The sequence below is a fragment of the Oppia nitens genome, unplaced genomic scaffold (assembly GCF_028296485.1).
Source record: "Oppia nitens isolate AA-2021 unplaced genomic scaffold, nextdenovo-longstitch-racon4-pilon3 scaffold3_pilon_pilon_pilon, whole genome shotgun sequence".
NCBI classification, from domain to species: domain Eukaryota; kingdom Metazoa; phylum Arthropoda; class Arachnida; order Sarcoptiformes; family Oppiidae; genus Oppia; species Oppia nitens.
In genome coordinates this window covers 6,981,581-7,002,225 of record NW_026533221.1, presented here as the reverse complement: position 1 = coordinate 7,002,225, position 20,645 = coordinate 6,981,581, and the positions used below count along the sequence as shown (strand labels likewise).

The 20,645-nt window shown below is 21.7% G+C and overlaps 1 protein-coding gene across 1 annotated transcript; it reads right to left on the bottom strand.

Annotated features, from left to right (window-relative positions):
* Nucleotides 1-96: 96 nt before the first annotated feature.
* On the bottom strand, nt 97-18,864 carry LOC128958043 (uncharacterized). The gene is made up of 17 exons (XM_054303858.1): nt 18,331-18,864; nt 9,566-9,644; nt 7,808-7,906; nt 6,426-6,551; nt 6,147-6,164; nt 3,578-3,612; nt 3,445-3,463; nt 3,342-3,350; nt 2,942-2,986; nt 2,805-2,855; nt 2,580-2,738; nt 2,452-2,508; nt 1,997-2,068; nt 1,640-1,933; nt 1,476-1,537; nt 963-1,128; nt 97-908 (listed from the first exon to the last, which is right to left on the bottom strand). Exons 1-17 carry the CDS (start codon nt 18,862-18,864, stop codon nt 97-99), a joined length of 2,637 nt encoding a protein of 878 aa, XP_054159833.1.
* Nucleotides 18,865-20,645: the final 1,781 nt, after the last annotated feature.

Below are 20,645 nucleotides of genomic sequence, written 5' to 3'. Positions count from 1 at the left end.
AAAAATTGAATAATAATTTTGCTATACTGTATATATATTTCTAATGCATTATATATATATATATATATATATATATATATATACTAGTTTTAATGTTTAAAATGTGGCATCACTTTCATCTGTATCAGTTGTATCCAAAGTGTTGATGTCGATGGACTCATTGAATCTAATTGGATACTCTAATTGGTTCCCTTTATCCCAAGTGTATAACTTCTGATATCTTGGGTTATATGAGATGAAGTTTGTTTGACTAAAAGGATTTGTAAAATCAATGGAGACTTCTATTTGTTGGTTACGATACAAATCAAAGGCGAACTCAATTTTGGTGTTTCTTTCGGAAACACTTTCGACACCATAGAGTACACCACATATTATAAACATTTCGCCGACTGTTTGGTGATCTATCGTCAGATTCCAGATATACTCGACTTGAGTGCTATTAAACTTCATAATCATTGTATTGTTAGTATAATGTGACGGAAATATAACCCAAAGTCCATTTTCATCAGTGGATATATCCATATAATTGTTTCGAGTGGTGTATAAATATTTGTTAAAAAACGATTTCGAGCCGTCGTTTACCATCAAGAATGAGGAAGAGTTGGACGACAAGTTGAAAATCACCAGTTTATTGGTTCCTTCGTGACTGTAATATAATGAACCCGAATATATAGACTGAGAATTACCCGAAAATTTATGTAAAAGAGTGTAATTCTTGAAAATTTCTTTATTTCTGAAAGTTTCCTTATTTGCAAATTCCATCAAAAGTGTGTTATCATCCTTAGAGGTCATCCAATATTTATGTTCGTCACCCGCTTTGATAGGCATCGGATCTTTCATCCAACAGCCCCACTCTGACTCCGAGTCCCGATAAAACACTGGTTTACCGATTTGACTTAACAAACAATCTGCAATCGATTTTAATAAATTACTTATACTTTCAATTTTAATGATAACTTAACTGTTATTTCTTTTAGACAATGATTTCCACGAAGACGTGTTGTAATTGGATGCCAAACTCACTGAACCAATTGTAGGCCTTTCTTCGCCTTTACATTTTCGCTGAACTATTTGATTACATTCCGGACAGGGAGAACACTCCTGTTCCTCAAGTGGTGGTGACGGCACCTTAATTATAGATTATTATTTCTATTTTTATTTTTAATGTTAGAATTATAGGTATATCTTATAATTATTGTTAATAAAATATATAATCAAAATAATTAAATATAAATAAGTGAGATTTAACATTATTAAAAAAATAATTAGATTTATAATATAGTATCACTAATAACTAAATCAATTGATTAATTATTTATTAACATAAACACATAGAGTGTGTATTCATTAAACATAGACTATAGTAAAACATTGAAAGTTTATAAATGTTTTATTAAATTTTAGATTGAATTAGAATTTAGAATTAATTTAGTGAATGTATGGCTAATGCTATTTAGAGACAAATAATATAATACCTCTCCATATATAACATAAGTGGACTCTTCTACTGGAGTTTTTGGTAATCGCGGATCGATTTCTAAAAATATTAATAATTAATAAAAAACATATAATTTAAATATATTATTGTTGTTAAATAAAGTTATTTTCCAAATAATTAATAAGCAATTAAAATGCTGACCAAAAACAGTGAACAATCCGTGTGTTTTTCCCCTTTCATTCTTAGCGATGCATTTGTATAATCCGTAATCATGTGATTCAATATATGTTATATTAAGTATTAATTTGAAACTATAAGGACCTAACTCTTGTTGATCTAACTTATATTTCCAGTTGTTTTCAATTATTTTATCTGCAAATTGCCAATAGCTAAGAGGTGGAGGAAATGCTTCAACATAGCACTCAAGTATTATGAAACTGCCGTTATTGGTGCCAACCATTTGATTGGGTGCTGCGATCTTCACCAACGGTGGAACTGATTTAATATTAAATACATTTATTATTTCTATTATAAACTATAATTAATAAATCAAATTACAGGTCACTTCAACGTTATATTTCTTGAAAGCAGAGGGCGGAACACCATTTGTGGCCAAACAGACATAAATACCTTTAAATATATAATTAATACAAATATATTAGCATATCGTCTATTATACCATTACACTGACTATATTGCCATATAATGTGAAACATAATAACAATTTGTTTTTTTAATCATATTTTAATATATCATTTCTAAAATTTTTTAATCTTTTGCTATAAAGTTCTAATATTAAAATAATAAAATAAAAATATATCATTTTATTCAATTTAATTCATTTAAAATTTATTTATTTTTATGAACCAATAATTCCAATAATAAACAGTTTTTGTTAATATCTATTATTATGTTAATATTACATAATAACCTAACATAATATACCTTACTACGATATATTATATATAAATAATAAATAATTTATATATAATTAATTAATATAAAATAATTACCTGAATGTTCTCTACTAATTCTAGTTATATTAACGCGATTTCCTTCAATCATTGTGTCTGAAATAATTTGATAATTTATTAATATTTTAAAACTAAATAATTAAATATCACAAAATATAGACACATACGCGAAACTGTTCCCAAATTAATGGCTTTATTGTCGTCCCGACGCCAAGTAATATCGGGTTTTGGATGACCACTGGCCGTACATTTTAACCTAACATTTTCATTCTCTTTAACAACAATAGTCTGTTGCATATCAGGCAAATCATTGATTTGTGGGGCAACTGATTTCAAGTAAATAAATATCTAATTAGTAGACAATAAATATTTATGAATTGATTATAATTTACTTAATAAAGTGCTGCTATTTGGGTGTTTCCAGGCCTGTATACCCGGTATTCCTGATAAATGCAACAAATAAACAATCATTAATTAAACTGTTTGTATAATAAATTGTTAGACTCTAAATATTTTTCATTAATCTTACCGTTGATGCCATTAGCACCGGGAGGACCGCGTTTACCTCTGGGCCCTGCAGTGGCACAGAATATCAATAATGTATTCAAACAAAATATTAATTGAATTTTATAATTAAAAATCTTATAAAATAAACATAAATAAGATAAGAAATATATGGAAACCATTGTAACACAAGTACTCAAAATATTGACCCAAATATCGATCCAAAGGATAGCACAAGACATGAGAGGAGAGGATTCACTAATACATTGTTAGGTAAGAGTTGTTTGAACTCTAAATATTGAAGTATTCTTAATATTAAGAATATTCTGTATTATAAAAGATGCTATTTTTCAATAACTTTCATTGATTGACAAACATATGTAACATTTATCTTTACTATAATATCCAATACATAATATACATACCGGGTAAACCTAAATAGAAAAACAAAATATTTAAATTAGTTATTACAATAATTTGTTTTATCAATTATTTAAATTTGTTTAAAAATTTTGTATCAAACAAAACCTGTCATTCCTGGAACTCCCTGTAAAGTGAGAGTAAAAAACAATAAATTCATATAATCTATAAACATATAAATTGAGTAAAATATAAATATAAATAAATATATATATATATAAGTCAACAAATAATTTATCACCTGAGCTCCACGTTCTCCTTTTAGACCATTAATGCCTAAACAATAAAATAAGGCACATATTATAAATAAAATTTATTATTGAAAATAAAGAATATTTTATAAATAAATGAATTTATGAAAATAAACGTAAGATATATTTTCTTTTTTTAATAAATAACTACAATGATTTTATTTATGATAATAAATGTATGTCTACTAAACAGAATTATTATAATTTATTTATAAAGGAAATAGATTTTTATGACAAATTATTTAGTTCCCTAAAAATATTTTTTTAATAACATATTCATAAACTAAGTCATCATTGACTTCATGTATATCATGAATTATAAACATGTGATTAAATTTTTATCGAAATAAATATAAAAAATAATAATTAGTGTATTGTAGCAGAAATACCTTAATATTGTGTGTTTACTTTGTATCACTCAATATAAAATGATTTTATTTGCAAAAATAATAATTTAAATAATAGTAATTTAAATTTCAATTATTTTTTATAATTGAGAAAAGAAATAATCGTTAAATTTTTTGAATTTTAACATTTTATAAGGTAACATTAAAATTAAATACAGTATTTTGCATATGATTAACATTATAAATAGAAATGCTTTAAAATCATAACTCTCTCTCTCTCTCTCTCTCTCTCTCTCTCTCTCTTAAAACAAGAAATAATTGAAGTGAAAGTAAATTATGACTGATATGTGAAAACATAGTGTAAACTAACAAAAATCCAGAAACCAATTAAATTTAAGGTTTGTATAATTTAATTATATATTAGTTAAAGTTAAAAATTAATTTTTAAAAATCTAATTAATTGTTTTAGTTAACAAAAATAAATTAGTTAAATAAACAAAATATTTAAAAATTTATTTGTAAAAAGATAACAAATTTGAAAATTTTCTATAATTAAATAAAAATATTTGAATATAAAATTTAATCGTTATATAAACAGATTATAAAATTGTTAGACTATATAAAAATATCTTTAAGGCGTTTATAAATTAAAACTTATTTCACTAATAAATGTATATTCAGTGCAGTATTTTTTGAAATCTATTGAAAACTTTTAAAATATTAGCAATAAATTCAAATAATAAAAAATKTTATCTTTATTTTATAAATAAAGTATTTAAATTATATAAAAATTCAAATTTTGCCAAATATACGTTTATATAATACATAGTGTATATTATAGCAAAATAGCAAATATAGCAAAAGTTTTATTAAAAATTAAGTAATATTTTTACTATATAACAATAAATGGTTCATAAAATACAGTATATTCGTAGACATTAGCAGTATATATGAAAATAATGTTTGAATACATTGTGGAGTTTTAGATATAGATAGATAGAGAGAGAGAGAGAAAGAGAGAGAGAGAGAGAGAGAGAGTAGTAGTAGTAGTAGTAGTAGTGATTCACTCATATCTATAACAAACTTATTGATCCAAACGTGACTTTGAGATACAATTATAATCCAAGTATTAAAATAAGAGACACTTTTTTGGTGTCATATAGTCTGAAAATTTTGTACTCTTGTAACTATAAAATTATTTTGAAATTTTCAATTTTGAAAAAGTAAATGTCATTTCAATTTGCTATATTATTTTTATCATAAACACATATTATATTACAAATGCAATTAAGAGGCTTAGTATATAATGATCTTAATATTAATAAAAGTATGTTTATACTATAATAAAAATTATATATTAAATTATTAATCAGTTAATTAGATTTATCTAAAATATAAACAAACTAATTATACAAAAAATGCGTTACATGATTGAGAAATAAAAATAAATTGTGAATAAACTAATGAAAACGTGTCATAAATTTCTTACAAACTATTTCACTTTGACTTTGTATAATACAGTATAATACAATTATCTTTATTTTTTGTTATTTAAAAAGTCTATATTTGTTGTTTACTACATATTAAATGAATGTCAATATCGATACTGTTAATGATATTTTATCATAATATAATATTATATATAAAACTATAAGAGATACCATTTTACAATTTTATGACATTATTAATTAACAATTGAAAATCACTTAAGTTATAAATTAAAAATAATGCATTTAAATTTTAATTATTTACTAAAAACAAATATACTTTTTATATTTTAAAGAATTATTATTGCTCTTTAATATAAACTACAAAATTTAAATAATAATAATTTTATACATTACTGTAACTTAGTTAATGTAGTTAAAATTTATTATATTGAATTTTGTTGTTTATGCCAAAAATCTTTTATTTATTTAGCAGTTAAAATAATTATTTTTTAAAAAATCATAAATCTAATACTATACTATTGAACAATAATTGCTAAGAATTTAACAATAAATACAAAATATAATTCTCACTTAAATATTCACACGAAGTTTTAATGTGATTTGTTGAATACATTACTTAATTATACTTTACAGTCAATTTCACATAATTATTACTATTATTATTATTTAAATAACAAAATAAGTAAATAGTATTTTATTATAATAGTATATTATTAAAAAAGAAAACAAAATAATAATAATAATACATAAAAATATTTTACCGTTTGTTCCATTAATTCCTTTAGTTGTGTTGATGAAGATAAAAATATAAAAAATTGTTATATATATAATTTTATAAATTTTATTTTTAAAATTTAATATTATATTATTTGTAGGCATTTCTTGTTTATAATTATTGATAACTTAAAATTTAATTTATTTTTTGTTTGTTCATTTATATTTAAAATAAATAAATATTTATAGAATTATATAATAAAATTAACATTTTTAATAATATATAACATAAACTTATAAATATTTGAATTTAAAAGATATAAAACCTGATTTTCCAGGAATTCCCGGCATACCAGGCATGCCATCCTGTCCATTTTTTCCATCCCTTCCAGGGGAACCATCTAATCCCGGTTCTCCTGGGAGACCTTCTCTACCGTCAAGACCCGGTTCACCTAAAAGATTATAATATATATATATTATTGATTTACTGTATTATTATTATAAATAGTTATTTTAAAGTAATGTTTCCGGTATTCAGCTTTAATCCCAACAATAAATGGATTTTTATTTTTGTTTTGTCTATATTTCTCAATAATATACTATATGTTATATAAGTATTGTATGACTTAAATTCACTGTTATTTTCATCAATAAATTGGTTTACATTGTGTTAACATATATCATGAAATGCATTCACATTTGGGAATAACATAGAAATGAAAGAAAATGTCATTTCTATAGCAAAAACATATGAAAAATAGGACTGTGTTTGAGTGCAATTCATCTCAAATCTGGCAAATATAGTGTATATTTTATATAAATATATGGTATATATATGACATTGTATGCAAAGAATCTCAAACTTTGGTGTTTGTATTTTGCAAAAATGTTATTCAATATAAATTAGGCATTGGTTTAGTTGTCCTTTGAAATACTGTTTAACTGTTTAATACCAGTCTATTCATTGGTATGAACTTAACACTACATTACTCTATACTATAGCTCAACAAAGAATATTCTAGTTATGTGTATGTCATATGAATGCCTTTTTAGGGCACAAACATTACATTTTGTTTGTCAAATAAGTATAACACAAAAATATTGATTCAAAATTGTTGTAATAACAAAAAATATCGGATTTATTGAAAAATATTCTCATAATATTCTATAAAATCTACTTATAAAACATTTAAACCAAATTGTTATAATAAATATATATATATATATATATTTAAATATGTTTATTGAATCTATTTGCCATAACTGTAGATATAATCAATATAATATTGCAATTTGAAATCATAATATTATTTTTATTATTAAATTTTATATATTAATTAATATTAATGATAATAATAAATTAATGAAATGTAGAGTATGTTATGGCTTTGCATTCAAATGTTATCTCTAAAAATTGATAAAACACTTGTATTAATTCAAGTGCAATAAGTTTGTGTTTGTGAGGACAATGACAACAACTCTTGATGTCATTGACAGCACAAAAACTATCAGACCTTTGAGGTCTCATTTATTTGCACTCATATAAGTACTAAACTAATAATAAGTGTTAAACATATAGAAAATTTAATAAAAATTATATAATAGTTATTGTGATTAAAGTGATGCAAATGTGGTCAACTAAATATAAGGCTAACTTAATATAAAAATTATTGAATAGCGTTAAATTAATTAAAACATATTATAATACCTTTAGGTCCGGGAGGACCTTTGGGACCGGGAGGTCCAGGTCTGCCTTCAGAACCTTTGTCTCCATATGAACCGCGATCTCCTTTATTACCTTTCAGACCTATTTAAATAAAATTAAATAAACACTAAATACTGTATATTTAAAAATTATAATTATCAAATGTTTAATTTATTATACAGTACTGTATAATATAATATATGAAATGTTGTTTTCAAATAAACAATATATGTTAATTTAAAACAGTAGTTATAGTGAAATGTTTGCTGTGTATCGATATTTTTATGTCATCAAAAAGTTGTTTCACTTAAATCATTATTTATTCATAAAATAAGCGACAAATTAAATGAACAAACAAATAAAAAGATGAAACTATGTGTGCAATAAAAAGCACGAAATAATGTCATTTAAGGGAATATGTTGTGTACACAACTTGTATACACAAAAAATGAGAAATGAATCGATGATATGTTTTAGCCAAACAAACAAATAAAATAATTTTAAGCAAAGAATTTTATATAGATTCACAACAATTGTATTTTATATAATATTATGTTGAATAAGGATTGCGAGGAAAGAGACAAAATGAATATCTTAATACAGGGAACGGTAGACACAATGGTTTGTATTATGACATTCAACACACCCGTAGATCAAAGCATTCATTCAACTCTCTTATTAAGAGTCCATTGTCTATGTCTAAGGAAAAGATGATTTAGAAATAGAAATACATGAATACCTTTAAGCTATTTAGGGATAACACTCATACATCTATAGCTTATATTAATAGACAATACATTTATTTATAAGGTTTATGAAAAATATATAACTAAATATTTCATTAGACTATATATAAATTTATATATCAGGGTTAAGCAATGGGAGGGTAGGGCAGAATATTGCCATTTTACCCCCCCCCTAAAACCAAGATTTGATTTGACTATATGATAAAAAAAAAAGTATTATACTTCAAGATAATTATTATAATAAAAGTTATAATAATAAAGTACATCGTTGTATTGTTTTTATTACTTATTTTTAAATTTTACATTAAATTCAAAATAATGTTTTTTTTTATAATTTTTAGTCTAATATTTAAAATTATTGCGATAAATAAAAGAGTTTATTGGGAATATTTTCTGGAAATTTAATTCCATTTACATAAGAATTTTCGGGAATTTATGGAAGTTTTAGAGAATTTTTTCATGACCTAACCTTGATTTTCAAATTTTTAAAAATTAGCATTTTAAAAATGCACTAAAAAAGTACACCAACTCTATTCTCCAAGATTTTTCTATTCTACCCTACTTTATATCCCCCCCTAAAATTCAATACCTTACTTAACCCTGATATATACAGTATACATTGATATAATGAGATACTGGTAGTCTAATTAAGCTAGGTCATTTAAGATGAAAACTCATTTGAAATTATTGCAAATGTTATTAATAATAATATAATACAATGTAAAGAAAGTGCTAAAATTATACATTTTTGTTAATAAAAAGTATTTTTACAAACTATTTAATAGTGACAGAATATTTTACTTATACAATAAAACTATAATATTATATTAAAATAAATATTTATATTGTTTAACTAAAATTATTTATTTCTTATTTTGCTTTGTGGTAATAATACAAATATTATATTATAATATAACTCTTTATTCAAACTCTACTTACTTTTTTTAAACATAATTTATATCAATATTGAATAAATTATGAAAACATTGCTAAATTAAAATAGACTATAACTTACCAACGGGTCCGGGAGGGCCCCTCTCAGCTGCCGGACAATACTGTTTAGCTGAATAACAATATTCTTGAAGTATATGTAACTAAAAAATAAGAAAATAAATTTCAATTATTTTATTGATAATTTTAATAGTTTTTAAGCTATCAATAAAAGTGGTCTAAAAAATGAGTAAACCTTAATATTTATTTTAAAAAATATGATTTAGTGTAACTATATTTGTAAAACAATCTAATAATAAATAGACAATATTTACACACAAAAATATATATTCAAATTAATAAAAATAATATACAGTTTAGTTATGTACAATTAGTAATATGTTTTTAAAAATATCAATTATATTTTATAAACTTTATTTAATGTTAATTTAATAAATGATACATTTCTTAGATTACTTAAACATTTACATTTTTAACACTTGAACCCTCTTTTGGTCTCCTTATAAAAGTTTTAGAAAATATACCACAAAATATTAAAAGCTGTTCAAAATTTTGTCTGGCAATGTTAGGCCAATTGCATAAAATGACTTTTTTAAATTAAAACTAATAAAAAAAATTTTTATCAAATCTTACGAATACTGTATTAAAATGCTTTCAAATAATTATTTTTAACAAATATAAGATGTCTTTGTGTTAGACAACTGACATTTATATTGAAAAACAGAAAAAATCAAATTTAATGGATTTGACATAATTTGCATAAAGCATAACACTTCAAATAAGACTATTTTGAAAATTTTGAAAATTATTCACGAGTTTTAAGTGCAAAGCTATATGCACTGTATAATTGAGTATATWTTATATAACATTATATTTTTGTGGTGTGAGTCATAAAAATCGATGCAAACGGTGTTAAGCTTTAAATTGAATGATTGATGATTTGAGTTATAGGATTGCAAATAAAACATAAAACATGAATTGAGAGAATTGACATCAAAATTATTTAGTGTTTTATGGCATTCATTCAATGGGGACATTCATTTAATAAGTTATTTAAAGAGTACTTAAAACTATAGTTAGCAGTTTTTATACATGTTTTTATATTAATATTGAAATCAAGATTAAACTCAATTATTTAACTTAACATCACTTCAGAAATATTCATTTAAATTCAAAATATATGAAAACATCTTTTGTTTTCTTAAAAATTATGACAACGAATGAAAAAATGTATAAACTTATAAAATAATTAATTTAACAATACATATTCATAAATATTTTTAAAATCATATCAAATTTAAATATCATTAACTGTATTAATCTTTTACGTAAACAGTAAAAACAATTTTGTTAATGAAAAAAAATCTTTGAATAAAATTCTGTATTTTGAATACAAAAAAAACATCCAAAAAGACTACAAGTTTTGAGTATAAATATGTTTAGAACGACTGTTTGAATAAAACTGAATAAATATATTATTAATTTTATTATATTGTGAGACAAGTAAGTCTAATCATTAAAACTAAAATAACTAAATATTATTAAACTAAATTTTTTATTTTGAATAACTAACTCAAACTGTTTAATCATAATTTAATCAAAATTATCTATAAAATGTTTAAAATAATCTTTTGGTTTATGAATTAATTAATTAACATTTATTAGTCTATAAATATTAAATTTTAAAAAATACTAATTAACAGTAAAAATGTTAAGTTTGACAATTTTAACCACTTTTGATGACATAAATTCTATCTTTAAATTTTTTTTATAAAAATTATTTTTGTTGCAATAATGTCACTTTATAATATACCATATATTACAGTACTTTATAAATTTGGTTGATATTTGGTGGACATTTGTGCAAATAATATTACCGTATGTATGCATTTTTTCATATCAAATAATAATTAAAAATTAACAATTGTTATGCAAACAAATACCGGTATCACACATTTATTTCTAGCCAATAGAAAAAATGTGAAACAGTGAGGTTGGAAAAAATTGCAGTGAGAAACTGTGCTGGACAATTATAAATTATTTTTACCAATTGTTAATTAATTAAACAAATTATTGCACTGTAAAAAATATTGAAGAAATTATCAATTATAATAAGAATAATTTCATAAACTTAATAATCAATATTATTCTGAAAAATTACACAATTTTTAAAAATAATATATTATTTCATTAATACTTCAAATGTCAACATACGGTAATTACTGTATGATGTTTTTATTGTAAATAATATATTATATTATACAGTATATTAAAAAAGCAAAAGTTAAACATACTTTTTCATTACTAAACACTATTTGGTATATATATATAGAGAGAGAGAGAGAGATCAATGCTTATATGATATTTATTTATTTTAGTAATTAGATATTTAACGCGACAATAGAGGACGAAATAGCGTTATCAAGGCATAAATTGTGCAGCAGTTTGTGGCCAACTACTGTACCAATAGTAATCTAAATATGATAATAATATATTTAAAATGAGTATTTATGCCATTTATAGACAAGTTAACACAATTTACAATTAATTTATAGATAATTTTATTTAGTTAGTCAATAAACATTATATATTAATGTTTTGTAATTTATTGTTAAATAATTAATGTTTAGAGAATTTAAATAATTATTATAAAGCAAATATAATAACTAATGGGAATAATATAAAGCTTTTGTAGTTTACAGTAGATATAAAACATTTACAAAAAGTTATGTTAACATAATATCAAGTATCAAATACTATAAATTTTGATAAAAAATAAATATATGATATATCGTGAAATGCAATTTTGTTGATAAAATGATTTATAATGTTTGCTGAATATATTATTAAATTTATATTTGTTGCAAAATATTTTTCTATATTTATTTTAATAAATATTTGTTATTTTAAGATAAATATAATATATTGAAAATGCAAAATATTTTTTTAGATATACAGTTTTTTATAATAAAACCAATATATTAAAACTTTAGATATTTTTCTAATATTTAATAAAATTTAATACATACATTGTTATACAATTCTATTAAATTTACATATTTAATCATTTAACAAATATATAATGGACCTTGATAATACAGTATTAATATATAATAGATACTATACATTGTACAGTTATACAATATATACTGTATATACTGTATATACTGTATATACTGTATATACTGTATATAAACTATTCTACAATAAATTATTAGATAAAAACTACAGTATACACTGTATTGTATACAGTATTTTGAATCTATAAAGTTAAAAAATTAATTTAATTTTGAATTGTATAAATTGAGTATAAAAAGTGAATCAATTAAATACAAAGTATAAAATCATCAAATTTAATAATATTAATAATAAATTTAATTAAATTATATTTTATTATTAAATAATTGTTTAATTATAAATTTTTATAAATCAAAATTAATTTTTATAATGTTAATCGATATTTTTTTTGACTCAGATGTTTATCACAATTTAAAATTTGTTTAATACAAATTAGTAACTTGTAATTACTGTCATTGACATTACTTATTTAATATATAGTTTGTTTTATAATTAATTTTATAAATTATATTTAAAATGCTAATTCAAATATATAACCAAAGTGATAATAAAGATATTAATTATTGTAATTTTATTATTTAAAATCTAGCAAAAACTAATTATGTGCATTAATGAGCCTTAAATAATAACAATATTCAAAATATTTTTATTTAACTCACACAACAATATTTAGTGTTTAGAAACTAAACATTTTCCTAAAAATATAATAATTTTTCTAAATTTTTTAAATAAACTATTATTTGGAATCCCCATAAAAATCATATTTCATTATTATATTAAAATTAATAAAAAAAATCTTAATTTAAATAAAATTTTGATGATTATAAATAATTTAGTTATATTTATTTTAATTAATAATTAAAAAACAATAATAATATCAACAAAATAAAAACTATTATTAATGAATAAAAAATACAATTTATTTATAATCATATAATACATAATCAATAGTAAAGTATATAAAAAAGTTGAGCAAAAACTCAATTCTGAGAGTAAATGCAAAGATTTGAGATATTGTTGGCTTATATTATATAACAGGCAATGAGTCATATCAAGGGCTCACAGATAACTGAGATTTGAGGATATGATATATAGCTATAAATAACATAATACTATATTACTGTACAAACAATATCATACAATGTTATATATATTGTATATATTGATATTATATGCAGTATTGTCCATAAAATATACTATTGAGTAAATACATGGGTAAAGCTATATAAATAGTATTTTATATAATTTCATCTATAAAATGATAGCATCTCTCAGTGTCTCTCAGTTTCAATGTTTCCAAACAAGTAATGAGACAAAAGTTTGTTTGAATTTGAAGCTCAGTTCACAAAACGTTTACACGTTATGCCATTAAATAAGGTTTTTGTTGTTGTCGTCGTCTTTATCGTAGATGTGCTGCACTTCCTATCATTTGACCGCTAAAATCATTTCCCTTTAATCATAAACTAATGCTTTAAGGACTTACACTACACAACACATTATAACAACACGTTATTCATTCATTTAATAACTTATTGACGATTACATACTATAGAGAAAAAAGACAGACAGACAGACAGACAGACAGACAGACAGACAGACAGATAATTGTGAATACATTAGGCGTTCAATTTTGGATTCACCCACTTTTTATTGAAACCATTTTTACATGTTTTTTAGTTTTAAATATCAGTAGTTTACTTGTCCTACAGTTAGGACTGCCAACAGTCCAAATTTCTGCCGGAATGTCCAATTTTTTGTTGTAATCTCCGATTTTACATTAAAAATATTAATAATTAAATTTCTAATTCATTTTTATTTAAATCAAAACAGATACTAATTATCAGAAAAAGTATTCTTCGACTTTAAAACATTATATTTTTGTAATTTCATTATTAAATAGTCATTTAAATACTAATTGAATAATTTATCAAAAGTGAATTCTTTTACATTTAAAATAATTTAAATTTTTATAAATGTTTGGTTTTAGATAAAGTTTTAATTAACGGATAAATAGAGTTAGCAGTGGTTGGAAATAGATGTCGGAAACGAAGCATATTTCAGGAACCGAACCGAAACCGTTCGGATCAAAAATCCAAAAAACGAACCGAACCGTAGTTACGTCACATACTTTTAAAAATATCTCAATTTTATTTTCATATAAAATATAGAGTAAAATAATTAGAATAAGTTTTATAATAATTATAATATAAAGTAATATTAATAATAAAAACAATTAAATAGAAATATTTTTTTTAATGAAAACCGTCACAAAATGCGGAACCGAACCGAAACCTTTAAGGTTCTGATATTTAATTGACAGTATATCTAGAGCAACACTACAACAATGACATTATTAAATTTATACAATTGTGTGTATATTAAGATAAAATTATTAAAATTTTATTATAACTTAGTTAGTAAACAATCAAAAAATGTTATTTTTATTAAATTATATAAAAAGAATTTTCAACTTTTGTGATAATTTATAGTTATTATCTAATAAAATAAATAATGATAACTTCATATTTAATTTATTACTGTTATTCTAAGTCTAAAACAATCTTTTATTTATTTTCATAATGTTTTACAATAAAAATAATTGCAAACAATTACATTTAATTTTTATATTCTTAACAAAATTCTGAAATTTATTCTAAAATTTTGATATATATTTTCAATGTTAACAAATGTTTGTTTTTATTTGATGATAATTTGCTATTTTATATGAGATAAACGAAAGTTAAATTTAATTTAAAAATTAAAATAAGAAAAAACTTTTATTTGAAAGAATTTAATCTCAAAGTTACGCTAAATAAATAATAAAATTGCGGTCCATGTATTTTATACTAAATTTACAAAAATTTTAATTGAATTTCTAGAAAACTAATTTTCAAAATAAATAGTTTTTAAAATAATATTTGATTGATCTGTAAGTCGACAAATATTTGTCGTTATGCTTAATATCATTTCAAAATCATTTAATCATATATACCGGTAGTTTGTTTGCCATTGCTTTTCACATCTAATGTTTACATTTAACAAATAAATTACTTTATTTTATACTCCTATCAAATGCCACCAAAAGAATAATTATTTGCTGATTGAAAGCTATTTATATTTCTTGAAAATTTGTGCCCAAAACAAACAATCTCTAAATAAATACATTCAACAAATTTGTTTAGTTTTTATATAATCTACTGTATACTAAAAAATCTAAAAATTCTACATTTATTACATTTTGTATCAATTAAATGTAGATATATTTTTTTATTAATATCTTATTAAACAAAAGTTAAAGTATATAATTTAAAGATTTAGATAATAAAAATATTAATAAAAATAAATAATTATTTTATAAGATTATCATTAAATATATTAAATATTATATATTGATAATTTAACAAAGAAATATTTACATTGCATTAATTATTCAAAAGGAGATAATATTAACAACTATTATAAATTATTACTGTATTTATGTGGTATATATACTGTTCATAATATACAGTAATAACTCCCTATTCTTAATGATGTGAAAGAGTTTTGAGAGAAATAAGAGACACATTATAGATAGTGAATCAATCATTAAAAGGTAATCATCAAAACTGAAAGACCTGTAATAAATACATTACTTGTTTGACAATTGTCTGGAGGATTGTCTGTGAATATAATGTTAATGTTAACAATAGGCCTAACGATTGTGTCTCTCAATGAATTCAAATAAAGTCAAACAATGAATTGAACACTAAATTATAAGTTAGGAGAGAAAAGGTTGAAATAAATAGTTTAAACAAAGTTTTTGTAACAAAAATTATTTGTAAAGACTTTTATTTTTTTATGTTTTGTCAAACATTTTTATTCATATTATTCTTACTTTTTTATATTATATTTTATATATTCTGCTATTTTTATTACTAAACGCTATATTATAGTGATTTAACTTACGTATAATATATATCATACTAAATATACTACAAAAAGATTTACAAAAAATATTATATACAAAAAAATTAGTGAACATTTCATTTATATATATACTGTACATGAATATAATGAGAATAAACTTTATTATAATATTTAATATATACATAATCTAATTAAATATACGTATTATGAAAATCCGTAAAAATAATAAATTATATTTTATTGATCATTTTTTAGTCATAACATAAATCTTATGGTAATTTATTTATAAATACTTTTAATATTTTTTACGATATTTTGTATTTAAAAAATCAATTTGTTTAAGTTTATAATAACAGTATTAATGACAATTGTAAAAACATTACAAAACAGTAAATATAAAGATTATAAAACTTTAGATTTTTGGTTAATAATCGAAAAAATGATGATCTCATTGAATACAATAAATGAGAATAAATGGGAGGAAAAGCACATGTTATAAAACACAGTGTTTTTGCTTTAACTTTGAATAGTAAAAACATATAAGTATTAAATTATTACTATACATATAAATATATTTAATAATCTATAAAATAAAAATTACACTAAAACAAAGACAATAATGATATACCAACTAACAAAACAGTTGAAAATATATATAAAAACTACAATATAGTGCCACAAAACAATTGTATAGTTTATTACTGTATTACTATTGCTATTATACATTATATTTACACTTACAGTATTAGTTATAAGAAAAAATCAATTTTGTTATACAAAAGACATCACATATTTGCCAACACATCCATTATATAAAGTTCATTATTATCACATATAAAATACAATAAATTTGTTAGTAAATATAAATAGACTGGTAATTGATAAATCGACAATTTATTACTAATCATTTGCTAAATTAACACTCATAACAATAGGTTTATAAAAATATCAATTAAATTTAAATAACCACAACTAATCTTATTATTGAGACCAACGACAACAACATTTTTTTTATCAATGCAGTCAATTGCAAAACTATTGAATGTTAACTCCCTTTTGAGTCAAAAATAAATGTGTATTCAATACTAAAACATGATCTACTGTATAAATAAAACATAAATATAACTAAATTTTTTATTTATATAGAAAAATGTGATAAAAAGTAGTGTATAGTATAATAAAAATAATAATCAGTATATATGTATGTGTTTTTAAAAATCACAAGCTTTTTAAGTTTTCATTGAAAACATGAGAATAAAAGAAATGAGAATTTGAAGCCTTAAGGGAGGAATTGGCGGCAATTGTTTGCAAAAAAAGGAAAGGAAGTGAAACAGAGAGAGAGAGAGAGAGAGAGAGAGAGAGAGAGAGAGAGAGAGAGAGAGAGAGAGAGAGCACATCGATATAGCTTTTACTATAAGTGTTGTATTGCTTTGTGATAAAGTGTTACATTTTATACTCTCAAATTGTTTTTATCTTTTCAATATAAACTACTATTATATATATATAGTTTAATATTATAGTGAAATGAAATGTAAAAAACAAAGAAGATTTGAGGAAATAGTCTTGAAAATAGTTTTATAAATTTTAAGAATAAAAATCTAACAAAAAAATGCGGACAAATTTATTTTTATTTGTATTTTTGTCTTTTTTATATCTCTCAATACCTTCCGGTGCCAAAAGATACAGTACTCCATCAAATAATTTGTATTCAAAAATGCTATTCAAATAGCACTGTACTAATGTATGATATAATAATAATATTTTTTATAAATTAAAAAAAAATAAAAATAGAGAATCACAAATAAAATAAATATTATATTAAAATTAAATTATTTGAACACTTACTGGGATTCTTGAGTAAGCCGTAAGCCATACATATCCCGGTGTTTCTGGTGTTGACTGAGGTTTCTGGAAGAACTCAACGGATGGTCCGCTGTTGTCGATGGGATTGTCCGGCGCTGAACGGGATTTAATTCTTCGGTAATGTCTTAATCTATTTGGCAAATGTTTGTCATTTTGATATGTTATGCCTTTTGTTGATAATGAGTGAAGTAACTGATGTAACGATCGGTTGTTTGAATCGTTTATTGAATCAGTGGTTTTATCATATGATTGTCTCAAATAATTGTTACTATCAGTGATATCTCTTTGAAAACGACTTTTAATATGTGGTTCATCGGAACCTTTTGTCTTAATCTGATGATTGTCTATATTATCACTCAATATATTTCCACAACTTTCACTGCATATAACTTTTGTGTCGATATACTTCTTATTTATTTGATATACGAGATAAAAGTTTATGCTCACCATTAGGTAGAGAATTGCTATAAGAATATATGAGAATCTTTGATGAAATTTAGTCCAAACAATAGCCATTATTATTAAAATAATGTTATAAACTTATGGCACTAATATTTGGTCCACTATTCATTATTATATAACAAATCTAACAATAACTCATAAACTAGTTTTATGTTTCTCTCTATTTTCTATCATCTCATCTAATGCACAGTCTATAACAAAATGAGTCCATGTGCTAAACTGTATGTGCGATATATGCCTACACTCGTTGCTATATTATATTCCTGGAGCTCACTCTCAGAAATGATTGTATTGTTGGTGTGAATACAGCATCAGATCCGAGAGCACTGTTAGAGAGTGTCTCACATTTAGAGTATAGAAATAACCAAATAATGAAATGCTTTTGAATATATAATAATAGTTGTGTTAGTGAACTGACTTATATCATACAAAATATGACAAACAATGCTAATACTAGACACAAGTTTCAAAGTAATTCTTAGCATTTGATCTCATATTTGATGTCATTTTATTATAACAATAATTTATATATAGATATGACCTGCAGTTATGTAATACCAAAAAAATACTATCAGACAATCATATCTTACAATTGATGCACTAATATTTCTTACCCGGTGGTCATCATTGACCATTAGTTAACATAAAAATATAATATTATAATAACTTTATATTACAATAATTTAACAATTAAATAAAGAACTAATAAAAAACTATTTAAATATTTAGTGCATTTAAAATAAAATAATTTTTTTCATATAGTAAATATAAAATTAAAAAAAAATGTTTTTAGATAAAGTAAATCAAGTATTGATAATGTAATTATATCAACAAAAAATTGTAATGATTTTATAAATATATAACATACATATATTATTCTTATAAGGAATAGAAATAATTGTTTAACATTAGTAATGGAATAAATGTTAATTAATCAAAGTTCAATATATGACCATTATCAAAATTTATTTTTTAAATTTTTTGAATTAATTTATAATAATACAGTATTAGATATAAATAATTTAGTGCATAAAATAAAATAATTAAATGTATAGTGTAAAGCAAATAAAACAATATAATCTAATTTTAATATTAAAAATTACAAAATACATGTATATTTATTTTATTGAAAATTCAATAATTTGGTTTAAATTGAAAATACATTTACAAAAACTGACTAATTTTATTAAATATAAAAAATTGTATAAAGTAAAAAACATTAAAATTAGAATAAATTTAAAAATTATAAAATACTAGTTAATCGTTTAAACTCATAGACTAAAAACTCAGAGTCAAAACTTAGACATTGTTGGGCCAAATGTCAAAAAATATTTGCCGTTTAGTAAACAAAAATATATACGAAATTGTATTTTAAAATTTCAATATTTTTATTCGAATTATTCTATTAATTATTCTTTTTTTATTAAACAATAAATCATAATAATTATAATTATTTTTTGGTTAAAAATTAATAAAATTCTCAACTATATTATTATTAGATATTTAGTAAATTTAATGTTAATTAAAAATAATTTATAAAATATTATAAAAATAATTGTCATATTATTTATTTATATTATGATTCATTTAATTATAGTATACAGTATTATGATATAACAACTTTATATTTTTACTGTAGTTATATATATAAAGTCTAACATTTATTTAAAATAAAAACTGTAAATTAATTAAATAATTTATAAAAATTACTCAGAACTTAATTTTTATGAAAATAGTATAAAATTATAAATTGATATAAAGATTTGTAAAATTCTTTTTAAAAATGTTAATATTATAAGATATTAATGTTATTTAAATACCTGTTGTATTAAATT

Excerpts from the sequence above, each read along its gene's own strand:
- LOC128958043 (XM_054303858.1), bottom strand. The coding sequence starts at position 18,864 with ATGGCTATTGTTTGGACTAAATTTCATCAAAGATTCTCATATATTCTT. Across the intron at positions 6,552-7,807 it reads AGGTCCTCCCGGACCTAAAG|GTGAACCGGGTCTTGACGGT; the intron begins GTATTATAATAT and ends ATAATCTTTTAG. Across the intron at positions 2,509-2,579 it reads TAATTTGGGAACAGTTTCGC|ACACAATGATTGAAGGAAAT; the intron begins GTATGTGTCTAT and ends AAATTATTTCAG.